Genomic DNA, 20,189 nt, shown 5'->3' with positions numbered 1-20,189 from the left:
GACCTTTAACATCATAGCTACAGTGGCTTTTTGTTTATATTTTAATAAATAAAGACTTTATTTTTTTTTTTTAAGTACTTAGTTAGAAAATACATCCAGTAAACATTTACAGTTTTTCTGGACATGAACTGGAAAAAGTTGAAGCCTGACCATTTGTAAATTAGGTCCCTTTTGTTTTCCCCTCCTAATATATTTCTCCCAGCCTCTTGTTCTTGCTGTATCCCCTGGCTTTCCCATTATGTGCTTTCTGTTTTTTCCTAGTTCATTTTAAATCATGCTTCTTATGGTCATAGATGCAGAGCTGGAAGAAACCTAAAAGGTAATTTCTTCCTAGCTCTTCATTTTGCAGAAGAAAAAGTGACTAATTGAATTGAAGGCTTTTTTAAAAAATGTCTGAATTGGTATTGTAATAACTGTTCTTTCAACCTAAAGGTGCTTTTAAAGTAACAAGTACACCCATGTTTATTTAGACCATCCAGAGAAATTATTTGTGAAAAGTAGTTCCTGGGTCTCAGGGAGCTCCTTGTCAAGAAGTAAATATGCTGTGAAAGATTGCATTGTTAAATGTGCTCTAAAGGCCTGGTTTTTGTTTTGTTTTGTTTTGTAAGAAAAATCGATCCTAAGTTGAAATATAACAACCTTGATTAAAATTATTTATGTTACAAACCCCAGGTTTGAGTCAGGGAACTCCAGGAGTTTCAATGAGGTTATGGAAATGTAAAGATGAACAAGGATATAATGCCATTTTTTAGTATTTCTCTAAACCTCAGTCAGGATGAAGAAGGAAAGTGAATTTTCATAGCTTTGTTCTTAGCAAGACTCTAAAAGCTATGAATGGGGAATGGGGAAAGGAAAGAGAATAAGCATTTATGAAGTGCCTTGTTGTTATTTGGTTGTGTCTGACTCTCTGTGATTCCATTTGGGGTTTTCTTTGCAAAGATGCTGGAGTGGTATGCCATTTGCTTCTCCAGTTCATTTTACTCATGAGAAAACTGAAGTAAACAGGGTTAAGTGACTTGTCCAAGGTGACACAGCTAGGAAGTATCTGAGGCCAGCTTTGCACTCAGGTCTTTCTAATTTCAGACCCAGCATTTCTATCTCTATCCCCTGCACCACCTAGCTGCCTTTATGATATAAGGAAAGGTCCCCTAACTCAAATATTCATACTCCATAAGCTCCATGTTAATCTTTTTTTTTTTTAAAGATAGACATGGGAAAACCAACCCCTTATACATATGAACCCTAAAACAACACTTATCCACCCTATTTCAAATGAGTGAAATGTGGCCTAAAGCTTTTTTCCATTCCAGTATATCCAGTGAGTGATGCCCTAGAGGTGATGATTGTGACGAGGGGCAAAGTAGTAGAAGCTCTCATTGGCAAAAAATAAAAAAGGAGCACTGCTTTCAAAACTTTCCAAATGAACTACAGTCTTAAGGTCAGTGGAACCTTTGGGTTCCTCAGCCTGGTCTAGTTCACCTCTTCTCAAAAAGCTATGGCAATTCATTCCTTACTTTCTCCCTCCATTGCATCTTGCAGACCAGCACCACGTAGTCTCAGGGAGTAGAGTTGGCTCACCTCTCTGCTCAGGTCCCTCTGGAAAGTCCTGAATGCAAGGGTACTCCCCGCATCATAATCTCACTCAGTTACTCTATGAAAGGGAGAACTGGTCTTGGTATAAACGTGTTCTTAAGACTTGTCCTGATGTTTGTTTTGTCCAGGAATTGCCCTTAGCAGATGAGTAGCCATGGATAACAGAACTGCGCCAAGGTCTGTGATTTAAAAAAAAAAATTGTCACCAGTGGCTTCTTGGCAGCTATGCCTTTTGAATTGCTGCTTTTCCAGCAGCGTTCAGGTTTTCCAGTACCACAATTCTGAATTACTGCTGCCAGAATGCTAACACGTCCTAGTCCTGCTTGGGTTGTAAATGTAGTGTAAGCAACTGAAAGAAATGTGTGGCATATCTAGTGGACAGACTTTCCTATTTAAACTTAAAGAGCATATTAGCAACTTTTCTTTCAAAATAGTGTCTCTGGCTTTATTACTTAATTACAGGATTCAGTAGTACAGTTTAAAATGTTCAAGCTGCTCACAAAAAATCCCATTTCTGATTCTTGTTGTTCTAAGCTACTACCTGCTCTCTGTAAAGGAACAAAGCCATCTTGGGGAGGAGGGGAGGGCCCGAGTTCAGTATCTGGGGGCATAGCCAGGGAAGAGAGGATACAGTTCTCTGCTTGGGTTGCCCTTCCCTCTTGGGAACAGTAGCTAGAGGAAGCGGAAGGTCATTTAGAACTGAGCACCTTTTGTTTTTTCTCTGAAGTAGGATGAAATAGGAGCTCTCCGTCACAAACACACAGACAAAAGACATGGGAAAATGGACTGGTTGGAAAAGGTGTTAATTCATGGGAAACAGGGTAATGGAGGGGGTTGGAGAGGTCCCTTTTGTGGAAGTTGTCCTAATGAGGGCTACAGACCAATCTAGGGATAAGTTTCACCAAAGACCTAGCTCAGTCAATAACAATGACAACACACCAACTTCACATTTCTGTAAGTTCTTAAAGATTTGCAAAATACTTCTTCATAACATACCTGTGAGGTCGGTATACCTGATTTGCAGATGAGGAAACTGAGGCTCTGGAGGGTTGAATAACTTGCCACATTTGCCTAACTCACAACTGCCTGAGGTTAGATTAATATCCAGATCCCCAGACTCTTAAGTCTAACTCTCTGTCTGCACTGTTTCCCCAGTTCCATTGTAAAATTAATTTACTTCAATACAGCTTATACAGGTATTTACCTCTCAGGTGCTTGCCATGTGCAAGACATTTTGCAATAGAAATGAAAAATCAGGGCTCTGACCTCAAGGAGCTTAGTCTAATAAGGTACTTAATTTAGTAGGGAATCATAACACATTTGCAAATAAATCTTATGCTAGACAATGTGATAGGGGCAAATGGGAGACACAGAGTGTTTGAGCTGTGCCTTAAAGGAAAAAAGTTCCATAGACATGTATTTTCCATTGTCATTTCCATTGGAGATGCTTTTCAAAATGAATTGAGTGCCATAGACATTAATCTCCTAATGTGTGCAAGGCCCTGTCATAGGTGCTGGAAATTCAGATGAAATGAAGCAGTCCTTATCTCCAAATCTGTATTCTACCTGAAGGATTATAAAAATCTCCTTGTCCCCCAAATCCTTATAGGAGGAGATTGAAGAATAACTAAGAGTCAAGGTGTTTTTGAATTCGTAGTGCACAAAATGAAATAGAAATGTACCCCCAGCTTGTCACAAGGGGTTAGAGTATTGTACTTAGAGCCAGGAAGATTTAGGTTTAAATATCACCCCTGATACTTACTAATTAATTCTTTCACTCTAGTCAAGTCACTCACTTAACACCTCTGTAATTAAAAAGGACAGTAATACCTGTCAGAAGACACATGGCATATTGCATAGAGAGCTAGCCTCATAGTCAGGAAGAACTGGGCATAAACCCTGCCACTGGCACATACTTGCTCTATGACCTTGTTCCAAGCCTCTGGCAACTCCCTGAGACTAGAAGTTGATGGACAGTTGCCGGTCTGCGCTGAAGGGGGAGAGAGCGTTTTCCCCCTGGGCAGCTAATGAAATCACAGATCTTAAACACATTTGATAGGTGAAGTAACTGCCTCACAAGGCTGTTGGGAGGCTTCGGTGAGATGATGCACACTTTGCCAAATGGAAAGCCCTAGCTCTGTCAGAGAGGCAGTGTGACGTAGCAGCCGGGGAGCTGGCCTCCGAGAAGCCAGGATGGCTGCCCTCCAGTCCCACCTCTGACGCCTGCTCACCATGAAGCCTGAGCAGATCCTTGAACTTGTCAGTATTCAGGCAGTTCTCCAAAATTATAAACCATACAGTGCACTTGCTAGTGCGCGTTGGTGGTGGAGTTCATCACCAGCCATTCCTTGCTTGTGAAAGTTTAGGTCCAGTCTAAAAAAGAAAACTCCTTGAAGAAGGAACAGGATATGGTGGGGAAGTAGCTTGGCTCTGGCTAATCTCTAACTACTGTGCTCCCCACCTCTTCATAGGAAGACTTTAAGAGCAAAACTCTTGAGCTGCATTCTTCCCTAATCTAATTTAATGTGATTAAAATGATGGGTTTAAAAGTCTCTTAGGGATTTCCTGCATGTCATGTGCTGAATGTGATTAAAAATAGTTGTTATGGATGGCACTCATTGATTCAGCACACTTGAAGGCATGGGTCTACAAATTCAGTAAGTGTTTTTGTAAAATAAGATGCTTTTTGAACCAAAATTCCCAAATTACAAGGGAGTGAGTTCTCCTAATAAGACTACAGGTAAGTAAATCTGGTCCTGAGAAATTATGTCCATGCCTCAGTTTATATAGTAGATGTGTTGTTGAAGTATGTGAATAGAATTTTTAAAAAGCAAGTCATTTGTAGCTTACTAGATGAGCTCACTATCTGAAAGAATCCTAAAGTTGGGCCTTTTGTAGTGAGAAATCCTGCTGTAATATGTTAATCAGCAGCTTCTATTTGATTATTCAATAGTAAAAAAAAAGTGCACTTCCATTGTCTTTAAATTGGAGCATGCCTTTAAAGTCTAGTTGAAGAGAACAAGGTAAAGGAAAAGTGCATGTGGTTTCATAAACAAAGGGTCTTCCATCGTAATGTTCTTTATGTTCATGCAGATTAAGATTAATTTGTAATTTTAGTAATTATACAGGAATATTGACAGAAAATAGAACTTGACCTTTTTGCCTTGTGAATGACTCATTGCAAACTCAGTATGAGTTAACAGTGTGATATGATAGGCAGAAAAGCTAATATTGTGTTAAGCAGCATTGAGAGAGACATGGGCCAAAGCCCAGGGAGATGACAGTCCTGTTATGACTAGTAAGACTATATTTGAAGCATCGTATTCAGTTCTGAGTACCCCATGTTAGGCTGTGTTAAAGTATGTTCCAAGAAGGATGAGCCAGAGTCGTGAGGGACCTCAAGTTCATGACTTATGATGATTAGTTGAAGCAGTTGGTGACATTTAGCCTGGAAAAGAGAAGACTTAGGAGGAATGTTGATAATTGTTGTCGTGTGTATCCGACTCTTTGTGACCCCATTTTTGGGTTTTCTTAGCAAAAATACTGGAGTGGTTTTCCATTTCCTTATCCAGCTCATCTTACAGATGAGGACACTGAGGCAGACAGGCTTACGTGACTTGTCCAGAGCCACAAATCCACAGCTAGGTGGGGTGTCTGAGGCTGGATTTGAACTCATGAAGATTAATCTTCCTAACGCCTAGCTGCCTGTGATAATTACCTTCATGTATTTGAAGGATTGTCAGGTGCAGCAGGGAGAGGTTTGGTCTCTTCTGCTTGACTCTGGAAGACAGAGCTAGTAAGTAAAAGGTAGAAATTGCAGAAACAAATGCAGAGTTTATGGAAGGAAAGACTTTGTAACAAACAGAGCTATCTAAAATTGGAATGAGTTTCATAAAGAGGTAGTAGCTTCCTCTTTGCAGGAACTCTTAAACAAAGGTGGAAAGATCGTCTGTCAGCTATCTCGTCTTCTTGCCTGTGTGTGTGTCTGTGTACACACAGACACACATGTCTGTATACTCACACCCATACACATGTGTGTATCCTCCTTCAAACCCTTCCCTCCCAGTATCTCATCTTGCTCATTTCCCGTGAGCTATTCCTCCACCCCTCTTCAGCTACTCACAGAGACAGTCATGTTCTTGATCTTGCCATCACTCACAGATGCTCCACTTCCATGGTTATGAACTTGGAAACCCCCTTATCTGATCACAGTCTGTTGTCATTCCTCCTCTTCTCCTGCCTTGCCACCCCAAACCCTGTTCTTTGTCCATACCATAACCTGCAGTCCTTTACCATTTTAGTCCTTTCCTAAGCCATCACTCCTGTCATCCCTTTCCTGTCTTTACCTCCTAGTGAACCAGTTCCTGTTCTGCTCTGTCCTCTTCTAGCCCCCTCATCTTCTCTCCAGTCTTGCACTGCTATGCCTCAGCCTCGGGCACTCTACTATCTTCTGCCTTTTCTTCTAGCCGTGTGCTGCCAAATAAAGCTGGGGAAAATCATGGAGCTATGCTGGCCAGACCCTTCACTTCTCACTCTCACTTCCCCCCATCCAGTCTGTTGGTTTATTTTACCTTTATGATGTTTTAGGAGTGGACTGTTGCCGTAGTCTACTAGACTGGCTCCCTGCATCATTTCTTCCTACGCCAGTCCATCCTCCGCTCTGCTCTCAAATAGCCTTCCTGACGTACAGGTCAGACCACATCACCCTCAGCCCCCTATGCACAGTCGGCTTCTCTTTGGCTTCTGTAGCTCTTACTAGCGGGTGACTGCCCTTCGCTCTTCAGGAAGCCTTTCCATCGCCGCTTCATTCTAGTGCCTTCCCTCTGTTTATTCCTTCAGATTTGTCCAGGTTTAGTTTTTGTGTTAATTTGCACTTAGTTGGTCTTATGTTGTTTCTCCTGTTAGACTGTGAGCTCCTTGAGGGCAGGGACTGTCTTTTGCCTTTCTTTGTGTCTCTAGCAGTTAGCATGTAGATGCTTGATATTTATTGACTGATTGATCTCCTTACTCTCACTCCAGATCCACACAGATCCCATTGCTCTCTTAACCACCACACTCAAGGTCTCCTCTCACATTCCTCCCCCTCCAAAAAAATGCAGCTCTAAGGTTCCCTCCCTAGAAGGCAAGGAGACAGCTAGGTCATGCATTGGACAGAGTGCTGAACCTTGGAGTCAGGAAGAATTGAGTTCAAATTCAGCCTTAGACACTTTTTAGTTTCATGACCCTGGGCAAGTCAGTTGACCTCTACCTCAGTTTCCACAATTGTTTAATGGGAATAATAATAACACCTTTCCATGGTAGTTGTGAGGATCAAATGAGATATTTGTAAAGCATGGTTTCTGGCACATAGTAGGCAAGATATAAATGATTTTTATTATTATTATTAGCCAGAGGATCTGACTTTAAGTCTTGAGTCAGCTACTTACTAAGTCTATGACACTAGACTTTTCTCTGTGCCTCAGTTTCTTTTCCTATAAGTTAGACTAGATAAACATTTCGGGTCCATTCTCACACTTAATCTGTGCCCCTATGGCCTGTCTTTCCAGTTCTACTTTATATTACTCCCCTCTATGCATTCTGTGCTTCCATTCACACTAGACTGCTAACTGTTCCTGGAACTTGATATGTTACCTCTCACCTCTGTGTGTCCATGCTGAGCAACCCCTGGGCTTGGGATGTGTACCTTCCTCGTCCCTGCCTTTCAGATTTTCCCCTAGATATTCTTCCTTTTCTATATTGACTGTTTCCTTGTTACCTTTTGCCAAAAGCAAGGTTTCCTACAAGGAAAAAAATCCAAACGGGGATTTGTTTCTTCTAAATCCAAAGTAAAAATTAAGAACCTCCAGCCCAAAGAGGCCAAACATTTATTCTGCTCTGAATCACAGCTTGGTTGTATAGAATGAGAATTGCCCTAACAGTGGAAAGAAATTCGATCAGAAGGTAAATTAGGGATGACAATTAATGCCATAGATGAGCCACTCTGCTCATGGATAACTATATATAAACCAAAGGGAGCTGGGTAGTCCTTGAGTATGGTGTCTGGGAGAAATGAAGGAGTTTAGAAGTTTCGAGAGTAATTAAGTCCTAGGCAGATACATAGAACCCTAGAGAGTAGGAAACCTGCTGTGACAGTTTTGGGGGTGAGAGGGGGTATGGGGGGCTGAGCATGTGTAGAAGAAACTATACTATATACAAAGATTAGTAACACTAGGAAAATATATCAGGACAAAGGGAAATGTCACAGCTCTTATGGTACAGTTTTAAGTGATACATTATACACAACTGTTATTTTGAAATATTCGACTTTTGTGCATAGGTAGCTTGAGTTCATGTTAATTAATATAGTGCCATTATCTAAACATGTTAAGAGTTAGCAGGGGTAAGTTTTGATCTGAACCATGAATCATTTCACAACCACGAATAATCTTACTTTTGTGGGGGTTGGGTTATTTTGGTTTTGGCATTCATGCCAGAAGTATGTTTTATAGAAAGTTAATTATTGGCAGAAGTATCCTAGGGTGGGGTTGCAGCTTGTTATTGGGTAGGGCTGGGGGGAGGGAAGACAGGTTTTCTTTGCTAGCCAAGATTTATCCAAATTCAGCCTTAGATATTTCCTAAACCATGTTTCTTTTTTTAAACTGTTTCTATTTTAAAGAAATCTCAATACAATGAAGCAGTGTTATGTAATGGAAAGAAGGCTGGATTAGAAGTAAAAAACCAGGATTTGATTCTCAGTGCTTCCATTTACTAGTTGTATGACCTGGGTCAAGTCATTTCAGCTCTGCAGGCCTGTTTCCTCATCTGCAAAATTAAGGGATGGGGCTAGATGACCTCTATGACCCCAGGCAACTCTAAATCTAGGATCTTATCATTCTAAATGTCATAGACAAAAATATTAACAGTGTACTGATCTTTCTGAAAACAGTCTCTGGAAACTGTCACTATCAGTCACAGGTAATTATCTACATAGCCCATATGTGTAAGGTACTGTAGGACATGGGGGAAAAGCCTACCACTAACAATCTGGGTGACTTTAGGCACTTGCCCTAGCCTATCTAGTCTTCAGTTTCTTCATTTGTAAAATGAGAGTTTTAGCTCCAAAACTGATTCTGTGAGTGCAAGACATTGCCTCTGTCTGTGATCAGGAAGCTTTGAGTCACTATATCCATAAAGGTGCCTGATTCTCTGTGTAATTTGCTGATGGAATAAACAGAGCTCCCTTGAAATGTACAGAGTGGTAGGAATAATAAAGAATTCACATCAGTCTAGAACTTTATACATTTCAAAGCACTGTCTTCAGGAGTTCTGTGATAGACGGTGCCAAGAATATCGTCCTGATTTTTACCAATGAAGAAACTAAAATGCAGAATGGCCTTACCTGGAGTAAATGTTTGAATGCATTTTAAGTACACCCTCGGCTGCCTACCAGCCAAATTTTGTGTTTACTGAAATGGCTTCATTCCCAGAAAAGGTATTTTCATAACTTTCCCAGAACAACTTAGAGCTTATCGTAGGGTTTTTTAATATTAAATGATTTTCTTTTTAGTGCTAGAGGAAGGATTTTTAGGGTTTTTCTCTTCTGTACATGCTTATGTGTGTGCATGCGTGCACACCCCCCATTTTCAGAACTTTCTTCCATTTCACTTTTTTTTTTTAAGCAGTTGGGGTTAAGTAACTTGTCAAGGTTACACAGCCAGGTGTTTCTGGGTGTGGTGCTAAGTATCAGAGCTCGGATTCGATCCCAGGTCATCCGACTCTGGGGCTGGTGCTCTTTCTTACTCGCTGAGCCACCTGGCCTCCCCCTATTTCACTTTAATATCTTTTATCACTTCACTCTTGGGGTCTCCAAATTTATTCCTGATGACCGTTATTTATACTAAGCTAGCCAAAATTGCCTATGCTTTCTTTCCTTGGTCATTCAATCTCACCAACTGCAAGTAAGAACTATTTAAACTCTCATCTTTTGAACCTCATTTCCTTCATCAGTCGGAAAAAGAATTAAAGACAGTACTGAAGGATGATGCTTAAGGCAGAGGTAGTTAATTTAAACAGAACTCTCCAGGTGGCCTATATAACCAGATTAAAATGTAATTGGGAAATGTTTAACAAAAATAAAAATACAACATAGATAACAATTAATTTGTGATTTTCTAAGCCAATATGTGGCCTGTGGAAATCTGTTTCTATTTTACACCATGGTCTTAATGGTGTTATTGTGAGAATCAAATGATAAGGGCTTTGCAAACCTTAAAACACTATGTTTTAGGGAGTTGTCCATGATAACACTTGTGACTAGCAAAAGTCAGTAGCAGAATTCTAACACAGGTCTTTCTAACGCCATGTCCAAGATACTTCCCATTATAACATGCTATCTCCATTAGGGGAGATAGCTATGCACACAAAAAACTTAATTATATAAGGCACAGTAGTGTCATAGGAAAGGTCCGAGGACAAAATCCTGAACGCATAGATGAGTAAATTATTTGTGGCTGAGGAGCTTAAGGAAGGCTTCTAGGAAGAGAGGACATCTGAATTGGTGCTATTCTAGGTGTGGTTCTTTATCTGGTGCAGTGGATTGCTCAAAACAATCCCTTTAATAAAAACATCCAACAACCTCCAAGAAAAATGCAGGCCGGGAAAGCGAAACAAGTAAAAATTCCTGGCAGGGAGATTCAGTGGGATCCCAGGAACTCTCTACCAGTGTCTTGAAACTTCCTCTATTTCCCTTGCCAGCGGATTCGCAGCTAGATCTCAAAAAGTTACTCAGACTGCCACAGGTCTGCCCATGTTGTCTTGGCTCCCAAGATCAGTTAGTATTGTGGGACCATGGAGTTAACTCAGGACTTCCTGGTTTTATCCTGACCCAAAACAGACCATGAATGACAGGAGAAGGGCTTTCTAGGTGTGGGGAATCAGGTGAACAAAAGTATAGAGTTTATTTTGTAAACAGTAAATGGACTCATTTGGCTAGAGGAATAGGGTAAGTAGTGAGTAATTAAGGCTGAGAAGGGGGATGGGGAGCCGAGCATGGAAAGTCTTGAATGCTGAACTAAGAAATTTGAATTTTTTTTTCTAAAGCAGTCATCCACATCACTGGTCTTTGGGGGCATAGAAAATGATTTATCTTTTACAAATATGTCATTGTGTAAAGTGGAAGATATGGTACCCATGTGTGTTTGATTCCCTTTGTCCACATTTCCTGTCCATAATTATATAAGCCTTTTAAAGGAGAATTTTAACCAAAAGTTTTGTCCAAAGAGTTAAGTTAACCTGCTCTAGATTTCTTAGTAATTTTAGTAACTTTAGTAAAAAAAAAAAAAAAACATTATTCAGAAGCTAATTTTCTCTTTAACCCTTCTTCCTTACTATTAACTAAGATGTTCCCCAAGACCAGACCACATATAGATAGAGAGTGGTGTCTACTTACCGGTTGTCTTTTCAGTTTGGTACATTTTAGCCTACTTTTCATCCTCGTTTTCTCTGATTTTCTCGTTTTCCATTGATGTGACAATATTCATATCCTATTCAATATAGCTTCATGTTTTCAAGTCAGATTTAGTGTCTCCCGTTAAATGGCACGTCCAGATAATAGTTTAATAGTTTTATCTTATTTCCCTGAACCAGTGATTTAATGTAGCTTTTTGGGAAGCATGCCCTCTCATTTTATAAATGGATAGTTCCCTCATTTTGAATGTTTCTTTAAAAGTACAAAATCTTTTATGAGTTGTATTTTGATAGCTTCTTATTTGTAACCACAACCTCTGTGACCAAAACAGCTGCAGAGATTGTGTGGGCAGTAGAGAATCTGCTGTCTTCAGAATATTTCTGTTGATATTTAATGAAAGTCGGCAACAACCAAAAAAGAAGGAATGAAGAGTGTGTGACATTTGTGATTCTGTGATCTGAGGAAAAAGTACCCACTCCAAAAAGCATTTACATTGCATTTGATTTAATTGCAATTCATTTAAAGGCATATTTATATATTTATGGCAGAGCAGTAAACAAAACTGCCTGATCTTTCCAGATTCAGCCTCTTTTAGTACTGAATGGTCCTACCCATGACCTAATTAGCCAGAAAAGGGTAGGACCGTGTGACAGACCTGGACCATTTCCAAATTCTCCCGTCTTTACTATTTTCTCTTGTTCCTTCAGTGTGTGGACCTGAGCTGTAATGAACTAAGTGAAGTCACGTTACCTGAAAACCTGCCTTCAAAGCTACAAGAACTAGACCTGACTGGAAACCCTCGGCTCGCCCTGGATCACAAAACCCTGGAGCTGTTGAAGTAAGTGTAGTTTTCCTGAAACATAGTTAATTACAGAATTATCTACAAAACTATCATCATTGCCCTGTTACCTAAGATTCACTGAGAGCATTTTCAGGAACAGATTAGAAATCTAGAGGCTCTGAGAGGTGGCACCTCATGGTGGAAAAAGGAGTATACATGTGCAGCTGTCATCATATGGGCAAGAAGCATTTCCACTCAAGAAGGAACCCTAAGATAATTTTTACCACTATCCATTACATAGCAAAATTAAAAGAAATAAAACTCCTTTTAGCTGGTAACCACTTTGGTTGCATGTGCCATGAATATCATTTGGGCAGGAACTGAACCAGTGATTTCTTGAGTATGGGGGACTCACAGGTGAGGAAACTCCCACCACTACAAATTGGCACTCTCTGCAACTCAATCTTAGAGAGCCCGGGTCTTGCAGGCTTGGAAGCCCAACTATGCAATATACTGTGCTGTCTTCTCTATCTGCACCATTAATGTGCTTTAGGGAAAAGCCTACAAAGTGATATTCTTTCATTTTATCTCTAGTTGAATTATTCCGATTATTCTTAGTGCCAGTTTGGATTCATTTTCTCATAGGAGAGTGAAGAAGAAGTAATCTTTGGTACATATCCAAAGTCTGTTGGCTTATTAAAGAGGATCTTTCCTGACCCAGGGAATGAGGAGAAATAGGTTCTTTCTGCTACTAATTACTTCTATAAACTTAAGGAAATCATTTAACTTCTGAGCCTCAGTTTTCTCATCTCTAAAATGAGGAAGTTTGGATTACACCAGTGTTTTTCAAACTGTCTTCCACAGCCCCCTGGGATTCCATGTGAAGAAGTCCTAAGGGATTCCAGGGAGGAAAAAAAATTACATCAGGAAAGAACACAGCAAGATCCTTAAGCTTGACTTAAAATGAGCAACATTCTTTTATATTCTTAGTATTTTAAAAAATCTATTTTACATTTTTATATAAGTGGACAATTACAGATAATTGTAAAATAAGAAAAAAATACTAAAATTTAAGAGAAAAGTATGAATAATCAAGTCTCTGATGATAAAGCAAACATCCACAGAGATAAAGATTGTGACTGAACCTGCGATTTCATTGATATAAGAATCTCTCTCTGTCAGTTTAGATATGATGCCTGCAGGGCTGCAGACTTAAATGGTTTGCCCTGGGGATCACACAACTGTTATTAGTCATTTGCAGAACTTGTACCTAGGTAATCCTGACTTCCACGATGCCATGTCTCTCTCAGATTCAGGTTTACTTCTGGTGGTCCTCAGGTACTCTATGGAATTTGTTATATTAAAAAAATTAACTTAGTTCTGTCATTCTGGTAGAATTACATAGGCATTTGTAAACTGAACACCTAATTTTAAAAAAACCCTCAAATTTTTAAAGTGAAAATCTAAAGAATGACAATTCCCATCTTACTAGGGAGGGGAAACTTGAATTTATTGTGAAACATTTTATAAAGTGTTGTTATAAACAACTCTTTGTTCCATTTGTAGACCACTCATCATAGGAAATAGCCACATTCTTCTCACTAAGTAATACTTGGAATAAAGTTGATCACAAATATAAATTAAAAATAACCCTTGGATTTTTTAGGACCATTAGTTCCATTTTAAAAAAATAATTGTTGAGATTTTTGATTAAGTGTTTTTTTACATGAAAGACTCCAAACTTCAAAGCACTTGAAGAACATCTAACCAGCTAATGTCTTTGATTGATCAGAAACATCTAAGTTTGTCTTTGCTTTTTTGTACAGACAGCTAATTTGAGGGCACTGTGTGTGGAAACCTTAGAGAAAAATAAACATTTCAGACTTGGAACCATCTCAGTTCTATAGCAGTGATATTGAGATATTCTTTTCAGTCACCCAGAATTTACTCTGAAGTTGTTTGGAATCTTTTGCAAATTAGCTTTTTGCTAAACTGAATTAATTTAATATAATCGATAAAAAATTCTGTTTAAAATTGAATCACTTGCATTTTGCTGCCAATTCTACAGGACTTCCTCCATTAAAATGGTTGTTGGTTAAAAGTTAATAAGTTAAAAGTATGTTCATATTATAATCAAGACTTAATTGAAAGTGCTTTCCCAAATCCATCTTACTCTTCTAATAACATTCCTGTGAAGTAGGGAAAGGCAGGTATAATGCCTGTCATCAAAATGGGGAAATTGAAGACCATAGAGAGTGTGAATTTCCTTTTTAAACAATTATTTTAATTAATATCCTGTTGATGCTTATTTTTACATTGATGTCATTTCCCAGTAATCTTCCTTCTCCAAAGAACACTCTCCTTTAACAAAAATATAGTTAAGCCAAATAAGCTGTCAGATTAATTATGTGTGACAGCCTGGTCCTCTCTGAAGATATGGGGTTGTCTCCCTAATCAGTTATCTGGAGTCAAGATTGGACAATACACTGAACTGAGTTCTGAAATGTTCAGTGTTTTCCTTTCCACTATTGTGTGGTTCTTATGTACATTGATCCCCTAGTTGAACTTACTTCACTTTGCAATATTTCAAACAGGTCTTCCCAAAGTTTCTATGAATCCTTCCTGTTTATCATTTATCACAGTACAATAATGTTACATTTCAGTCATGGATTGTAGTTTGAGCAGTCATTTCCTCAAGATTTTGACTTTCCAAGGTCACATGTGATCATCCAGGAATAGGATCTTTTCTATTAGCTCTATGAGACCCTCACTTGATCCTTCTGTTCCCACTATCATCCTGTATCTCTTCTGCCTTTTGTGGTTAAATTCCTCAAAAAAAGGCCATCTGCAATAGGTGCTTCCATTTTCCTCTCTTCCTCTTCTTAACCCCTTAAAATCCAGCTTACAATCATATTGTTCCACTGCTCTCTCCAGAGTTACCAGTGAGCTCTTAGTTGCCAAATCCAGTGGCCTATTCTCAATCCTCATTCTCCTTGACCTCTCTGAAGCCTTTGACACTATTGATTACTTCCTTCTTAATACTCTCTTCTCTCTAGGCTTTCGGGACACCGTTCTCTCCTGGTCTCCTCCTTCCTATCTGACCACTCCTCAGTCTCCTTTGCCAGATCCTTATCCAGATCACACCCCCTCTAACCAAAAGTGTCGTTCAGATTTCTGCCCTGAGTCCTCTTATCATCTCCAAACTCCATGATACTGCACTTGGTAATTTCATCAATTCCTATGAATTTAATAAACATCTCTGTGTTGATCATTCTCAAATCTACCTTTCCTGCCCCAACTTCTCTTCTGACCTCTAAACTCTCATCTCCAGATGCCTTTCAGACATCTCAGTAAACATCTGAAACTAAGCATGTCGAAAACAGAACTCAATTACCTTTCCCTTTCCCTTAAACCCTTCCTTCTCCCTTCCTTCCTTCTCCATTACTATAGAGGGCAAGACCATTTTCTCAGTCCCTCAAGCTTGCAACCTAGGAGTTATCATCACTATCTTTAACTCCTCCTTCTCCCCCCCTCCTCCAGTCCAAGCTGCTGTCAAGGCCTGTCGATTTAACTTCTACTACGTTTCTTAACTATGCCCCCACCCCCCACTCCCTTCTCTTCTCTGACACTGCTGCCACTCTGTTATAGGTCCTCATTATCTTGCAACTGAGCTGTTTCATAGCTAAGTGGTAGGTCTGCCTGCCTTAAGTCTTTCCCTATTCTAATCCAACTTCTATTCAGCCACTAAAGTGATTTTCCTGAAGCTCAGGTTCAACCATAAACTCCAGTGGCTTCCTGTTGCTTCAAGGATCAAATACAGAATCTTCTATTTGACTTTCAAAGCCCTTCATAACCTAGCCCACTCCTACCTTTCTAGTCTTCTGACATTCTCTTCCATCCCACAACACAGGTCTCCTGGCTGTGCTGTGAACAAAACTTTCCATCTCTTGGCTCCAGGCATTTTTCTCTAGCCGTCCCTCATGTCTAAAATATTTTCCCTTCTCCTCTTTGACTACTGACCTCCCTGGCTTCCTTTAAGTTCCAACTAAAATCCTATCTTTGTAGGAAGACTTAATTCTGGTGCCTTCCCTCTATTAATTCCTGCTTATCCTGTATTTAACTTCGTATGTGTGTGTGTGTGTATATATAGCTATATAACTGTATATAGACATATATATATAAACTATAACTATATATAATATATATTTGCATTTTCTGTCCCCTATTAGATCATAACTCCTTGAAGAATGGAACTATCTTTTGCCTTTTTTTTTTTAATACCTATCACCAAGTACAGTGCCTGTCATATAGTACTTAATAAATGCATATTGATTTGACTGGCTCCTAAGATACTTAAATTCATTTCTTTTCCTTTGCTTTCCTTTCTGCTTCCTCTTTCATACCCTCCAATTTCAACCCATTTTCTCTCTCTTCCCTTTTCTCTCTCTGGTGTCCCCTTTTTCCTTTTCTGTTTGTGCTATTGGCGTGCCAGCAACATTCTTTGCTATATCATCACTGATTACCATAGTGGATTTGATTTGATTTAAATCACTTGTGAGGAATCTCTAACTTCCCCATAACTTATATGTGTGTGTGTATACACACACACACACACACACACACACACACACACACACACATTTTACATTCCTGGATGTTGTTTCACTTTTAAATGTCTATAACATGCTTTAAATTCAGTTATTTAGACCTTTATTATTCCAGAATAATTTTCAGTTAACATCAAAATTATAATGTGTTTTAATTTTAAAAGCTAGACAAAGTACATTTAAATGAAATCACTAAACAGGTAAGATTTCATCAGTTTAACAAATTAATCCCAAATATGTGCCATATATTTCTATCACACTTTATGAGGATGGCAGCTGCCATGGTAACTCCAGATATTTACATTGCTTTGTTTAAAAAAAAAAGCTTACCATTCTGGATTGTTAAAGTGTTATTAGTAATTTTATTTTTTTTAATGTAAATCCTCCTTTTGAGAAATACTTTCAGAGTATTTTATAATATTGAGTTTTAACATCTACATGGATTCTTTTTTACCAAAATTGTTTTCCACAAAAATAACAATTTAAAAACCATTTTAAAAGCAATTTTTATTCACCCTTCTGATCGCACAAGATAACTTTAGTGACCCACACCTTAGACATTGCTGCCTCCCAGAGTGTGGAATGAGAAGTACAGTCATATGTAATCAAGGCAGTTTACAAGACATTTTTCTCTTGAGGAGAGTCTTGATGGCTCTCTTCTGTAGCTCAGTAACAAACTTTTAAGTGTCTCCTCTGTGCAGTCAGTCCATAGGACTAGGTGCTACAGGGTTTACTAAGAAAGCTCTGTGCTCATGATGCTTACAGTCTAATCATGGACCAGTGTACCAGTCAGTCTAGACTAAAACATTCCATGAGAAGTCCTGTGAGAGAGGTACAGAGGAAGCCACATTAGTATCTTACACTATTTGTATAGCACTTTTGGTGTTTTACAAATATATAAAATAAAAAATAGATGCAAATAGAAACATTTTACAGATTGCTTTCCTGTTCTCTCTTTTGATCCTCACAAGGCTTTGAGGCTTATGATTACCTTTTCACAGGAAGCTGAGACTCAAGGTAGCTGAGTAAATTAACTAAGGTCATATAGCTAGTAATTCCCAAACACAGGTATTCTGGATGAGTAGAATGTGAACTTAGAGAACATGAATTCATTGAGGCTAGAGATTCATTTTTGTCCTCATAATGCCACTATCTAGCATGGTGCCTCTTAATGTAGTCAGAACTTAGTAGGTGTTTGTTAAATTAGTACTAAATTCAATATCCTTTCTATTATACATGTTCCTTTTTTCAGGATTCTATTTTAACATTTGAAAAAAATTTCAGTTCCAAATTCTCTCCCTCCCTCCAGCCCCTTTATATATGCTTCTCAGGTAATGATAGTATAAATAATAATAGCTAGCTATTATTATTATTTATATAATCTTTAAAGGTTGCAAAGCACTTTACATATGTTGCCTCTTTTGATCCTCACAACATTCCGGGGAAGTTGGTGCTAATATCCCCACTTTCGAAACGAAATAACTGAAAATAAGAAAAGTTAAAGGACTTGCCCAAGGTAACATGGCCACTAAGTATGAGAGGCGTGATCTAGACTTCAGTCTTCCTGACTCCAATTTGGCATTCTCTCTCTCCACTGTACCACCAAGCTACAGATAAAACACTGTGAAGGATCAGATCAAGGAGAAATCACATTGATTAGGTGGTGGGGATCAAGAAAGATTTCTTGCAGAATATTGTATTTGAGCTATTTTTTTGAAACATGCATAGGATTTCAAGAGGAACATAAAAGGGGTGAGGGAAGACTACACTTTAAGCAGAGAGAGGAGAAATAAGAAGAACATAGATGCTGGAAAACCTTTTGTGGTAGGGGGGCCGGGGAGTGGGGAGACAGGAGCACTTACTCCATAGGCAGGGATAGCCAGGAGTTTGACTGGGCTTTATAGCAGGGGTGTTTGGATAATAGAACAAAAGCAAAATAATGAAAGATTCCCACTCTAGGGTAGGGATAAATTATGGAGGAGCTTGAATGCCAATGTGAGGAGTTTGAACTTAATTCCATAACTTTTAGAGAAAGAGAATGCCATGATTGAAGCTGTGTTTTAGAATGATGGATTGGTCAGGTGATTATGTGCAGGGTGAGTTAGAGGAGAAAGAGACCACAGGCTAGAATACTAACTTGGAGGCTAATTGCAGTTGTCCATTTGAGAAGTAGTAAAATTCTAGACCTGAGTTGTAGCAGAAATAGGAATTATAATGAAATTATATGTAACTTCACCCTCACTAACTCAAAATAAGCTTTTCTTAGAATCCTGAATTTAAAATTAATTGGGCTAATTAACTCTAATTCTTTTAAAGTCAGAACAAAGTGTAGTATATTATAGGAAGCACAAGATATGGAGTTAGAAGGCTTACTCAGACAAGTCATTTAATCTCTCCGGGCCTTAGATTTCCCCTCTGTGAAATTAGGGAATAGACTAGATTATCTCTGAAACAGTCTTTTTAAACTCTAAATCTTATCATGCTAATAAGGATTCCATTATTTGTATTCAGTTGCCATGTATTCTTTGTACCCCAAACATATCCCATTAGAATTTTGTCTTGTTTTTTACTAGATTGAAATTCAAGTACTCTCATTCAGTAATTGAATGATATGTGTTTAGCTCAGATTACCAGCCCTTATATGAACTTCATTTACTTCTTGACAGATACTTCTACTAAGAAAACTCTGGGGGAGTACAGCACCTAATTCTTTATCAGCAAAGGCTTTATGAAACAGTTACTCATTCATTCTTTATCAATAATGTAAGCCCAGTAAAGGAAAATCATGATTGAGGAGATTCGTGGTTACTTGCTTAAGTTTCTAGACAACAAGTGACAACATTTAAGGTTCATTGGAAAAACAAGCCAAGAGAAATGAGATAATCTCTCAATTGAGATTTATCAGCTACAGAGGTCTTGACATTTCCATCAGAGACAATGTTACAATTCTAGTTTCATCAGTTCACAACATGAGATAAGAGTGTAACTAGCTCCAAGTGGCCCCTGTACACATTCCTCTACTCCCCCAAAAAGATCAGGGTAAATCTGGTAACACTTTTTCTGGACTAGCAACCTCTTATGAAAAGGTCTTAGACTCTAGGCTACATTAGAGTTAGTTTCAGTCAACAACTCCCATGTGCAAATACTTGTATAAGTAGTATGAGGAAGAAATAATCCTCATGCTATAGCTACCCATGGGAACAGGCTCTGTCTTGAGGCCCCATAGGTAGACTCAAAGGAAGTTTCACATGACTTTGCTCTGTCAGACAGATTCTTCACGCTTGTATCCTCCTGTCATTAAAAATGAATCATATTCCAGATTTTAAATATTAGCTGCATAGCCTTCAAGGTCGAAATAGCTGCAGTTCATGTTTATGGTTTCTGAAGCACTTCCCTCACAGCAACCCTATTAAGGAAACAGTAAAATTATAATGATCCCTGTTTTGCAGATGAGGTTAAGTCACTTTGCTAACTGTTATGAAGCTAGTAAATGGTAGAACTGGGACTCAGATGTTGGACTTATGTCTCTCAAGTCCAGTACTCTGTGCTTAGTTATTGTTTGACCGTGTTTACCCTTCTCTCTAAGGAAGCCACATTTAATCTCTTTAGAGGTAAATAATTTCAGTTGTTTGCTCTGGCATTTTGTGGTGAGCTGTGGGCCTAGTAATTTTTTAACTGTAAAATTGTTCGTTGAATTCTCAAAAATCATTTCCTAGAACCATATTCTCTTTTTTGGAATGAACTCATTTTCTGTGTTTGCATA

The 20,189-nt window shown here is 38.7% G+C and overlaps 1 protein-coding gene across 1 annotated transcript in view; it reads left to right on the top strand.

Moving 5' to 3' along the window:
• PHLPP1 (PH domain and leucine rich repeat protein phosphatase 1) overlaps positions 1 to 20,189 on the top strand; it is a 287,729-nt gene that overhangs the window by 247,843 nt on the left and 19,697 nt on the right. The window contains exon 13 of the mRNA XM_069100244.1: positions 11,746 to 11,876. Coding sequence (XP_068956345.1) covers positions 11,746 to 11,876 — 131 coding nt within the window. The remainder of the gene's footprint in view (positions 1 to 11,745; positions 11,877 to 20,189) is intronic.

This window comes from Petaurus breviceps, unplaced genomic scaffold (assembly GCF_028583685.1).
Source record: "Petaurus breviceps papuanus isolate PSGF00001 unplaced genomic scaffold, PetGlider_PUasm1.0 38, whole genome shotgun sequence".
Classification (NCBI taxonomy): domain Eukaryota; kingdom Metazoa; phylum Chordata; class Mammalia; order Diprotodontia; family Petauridae; genus Petaurus; species Petaurus breviceps.
This window is presented reverse-complemented; position numbering and strand designations above follow the sequence as displayed.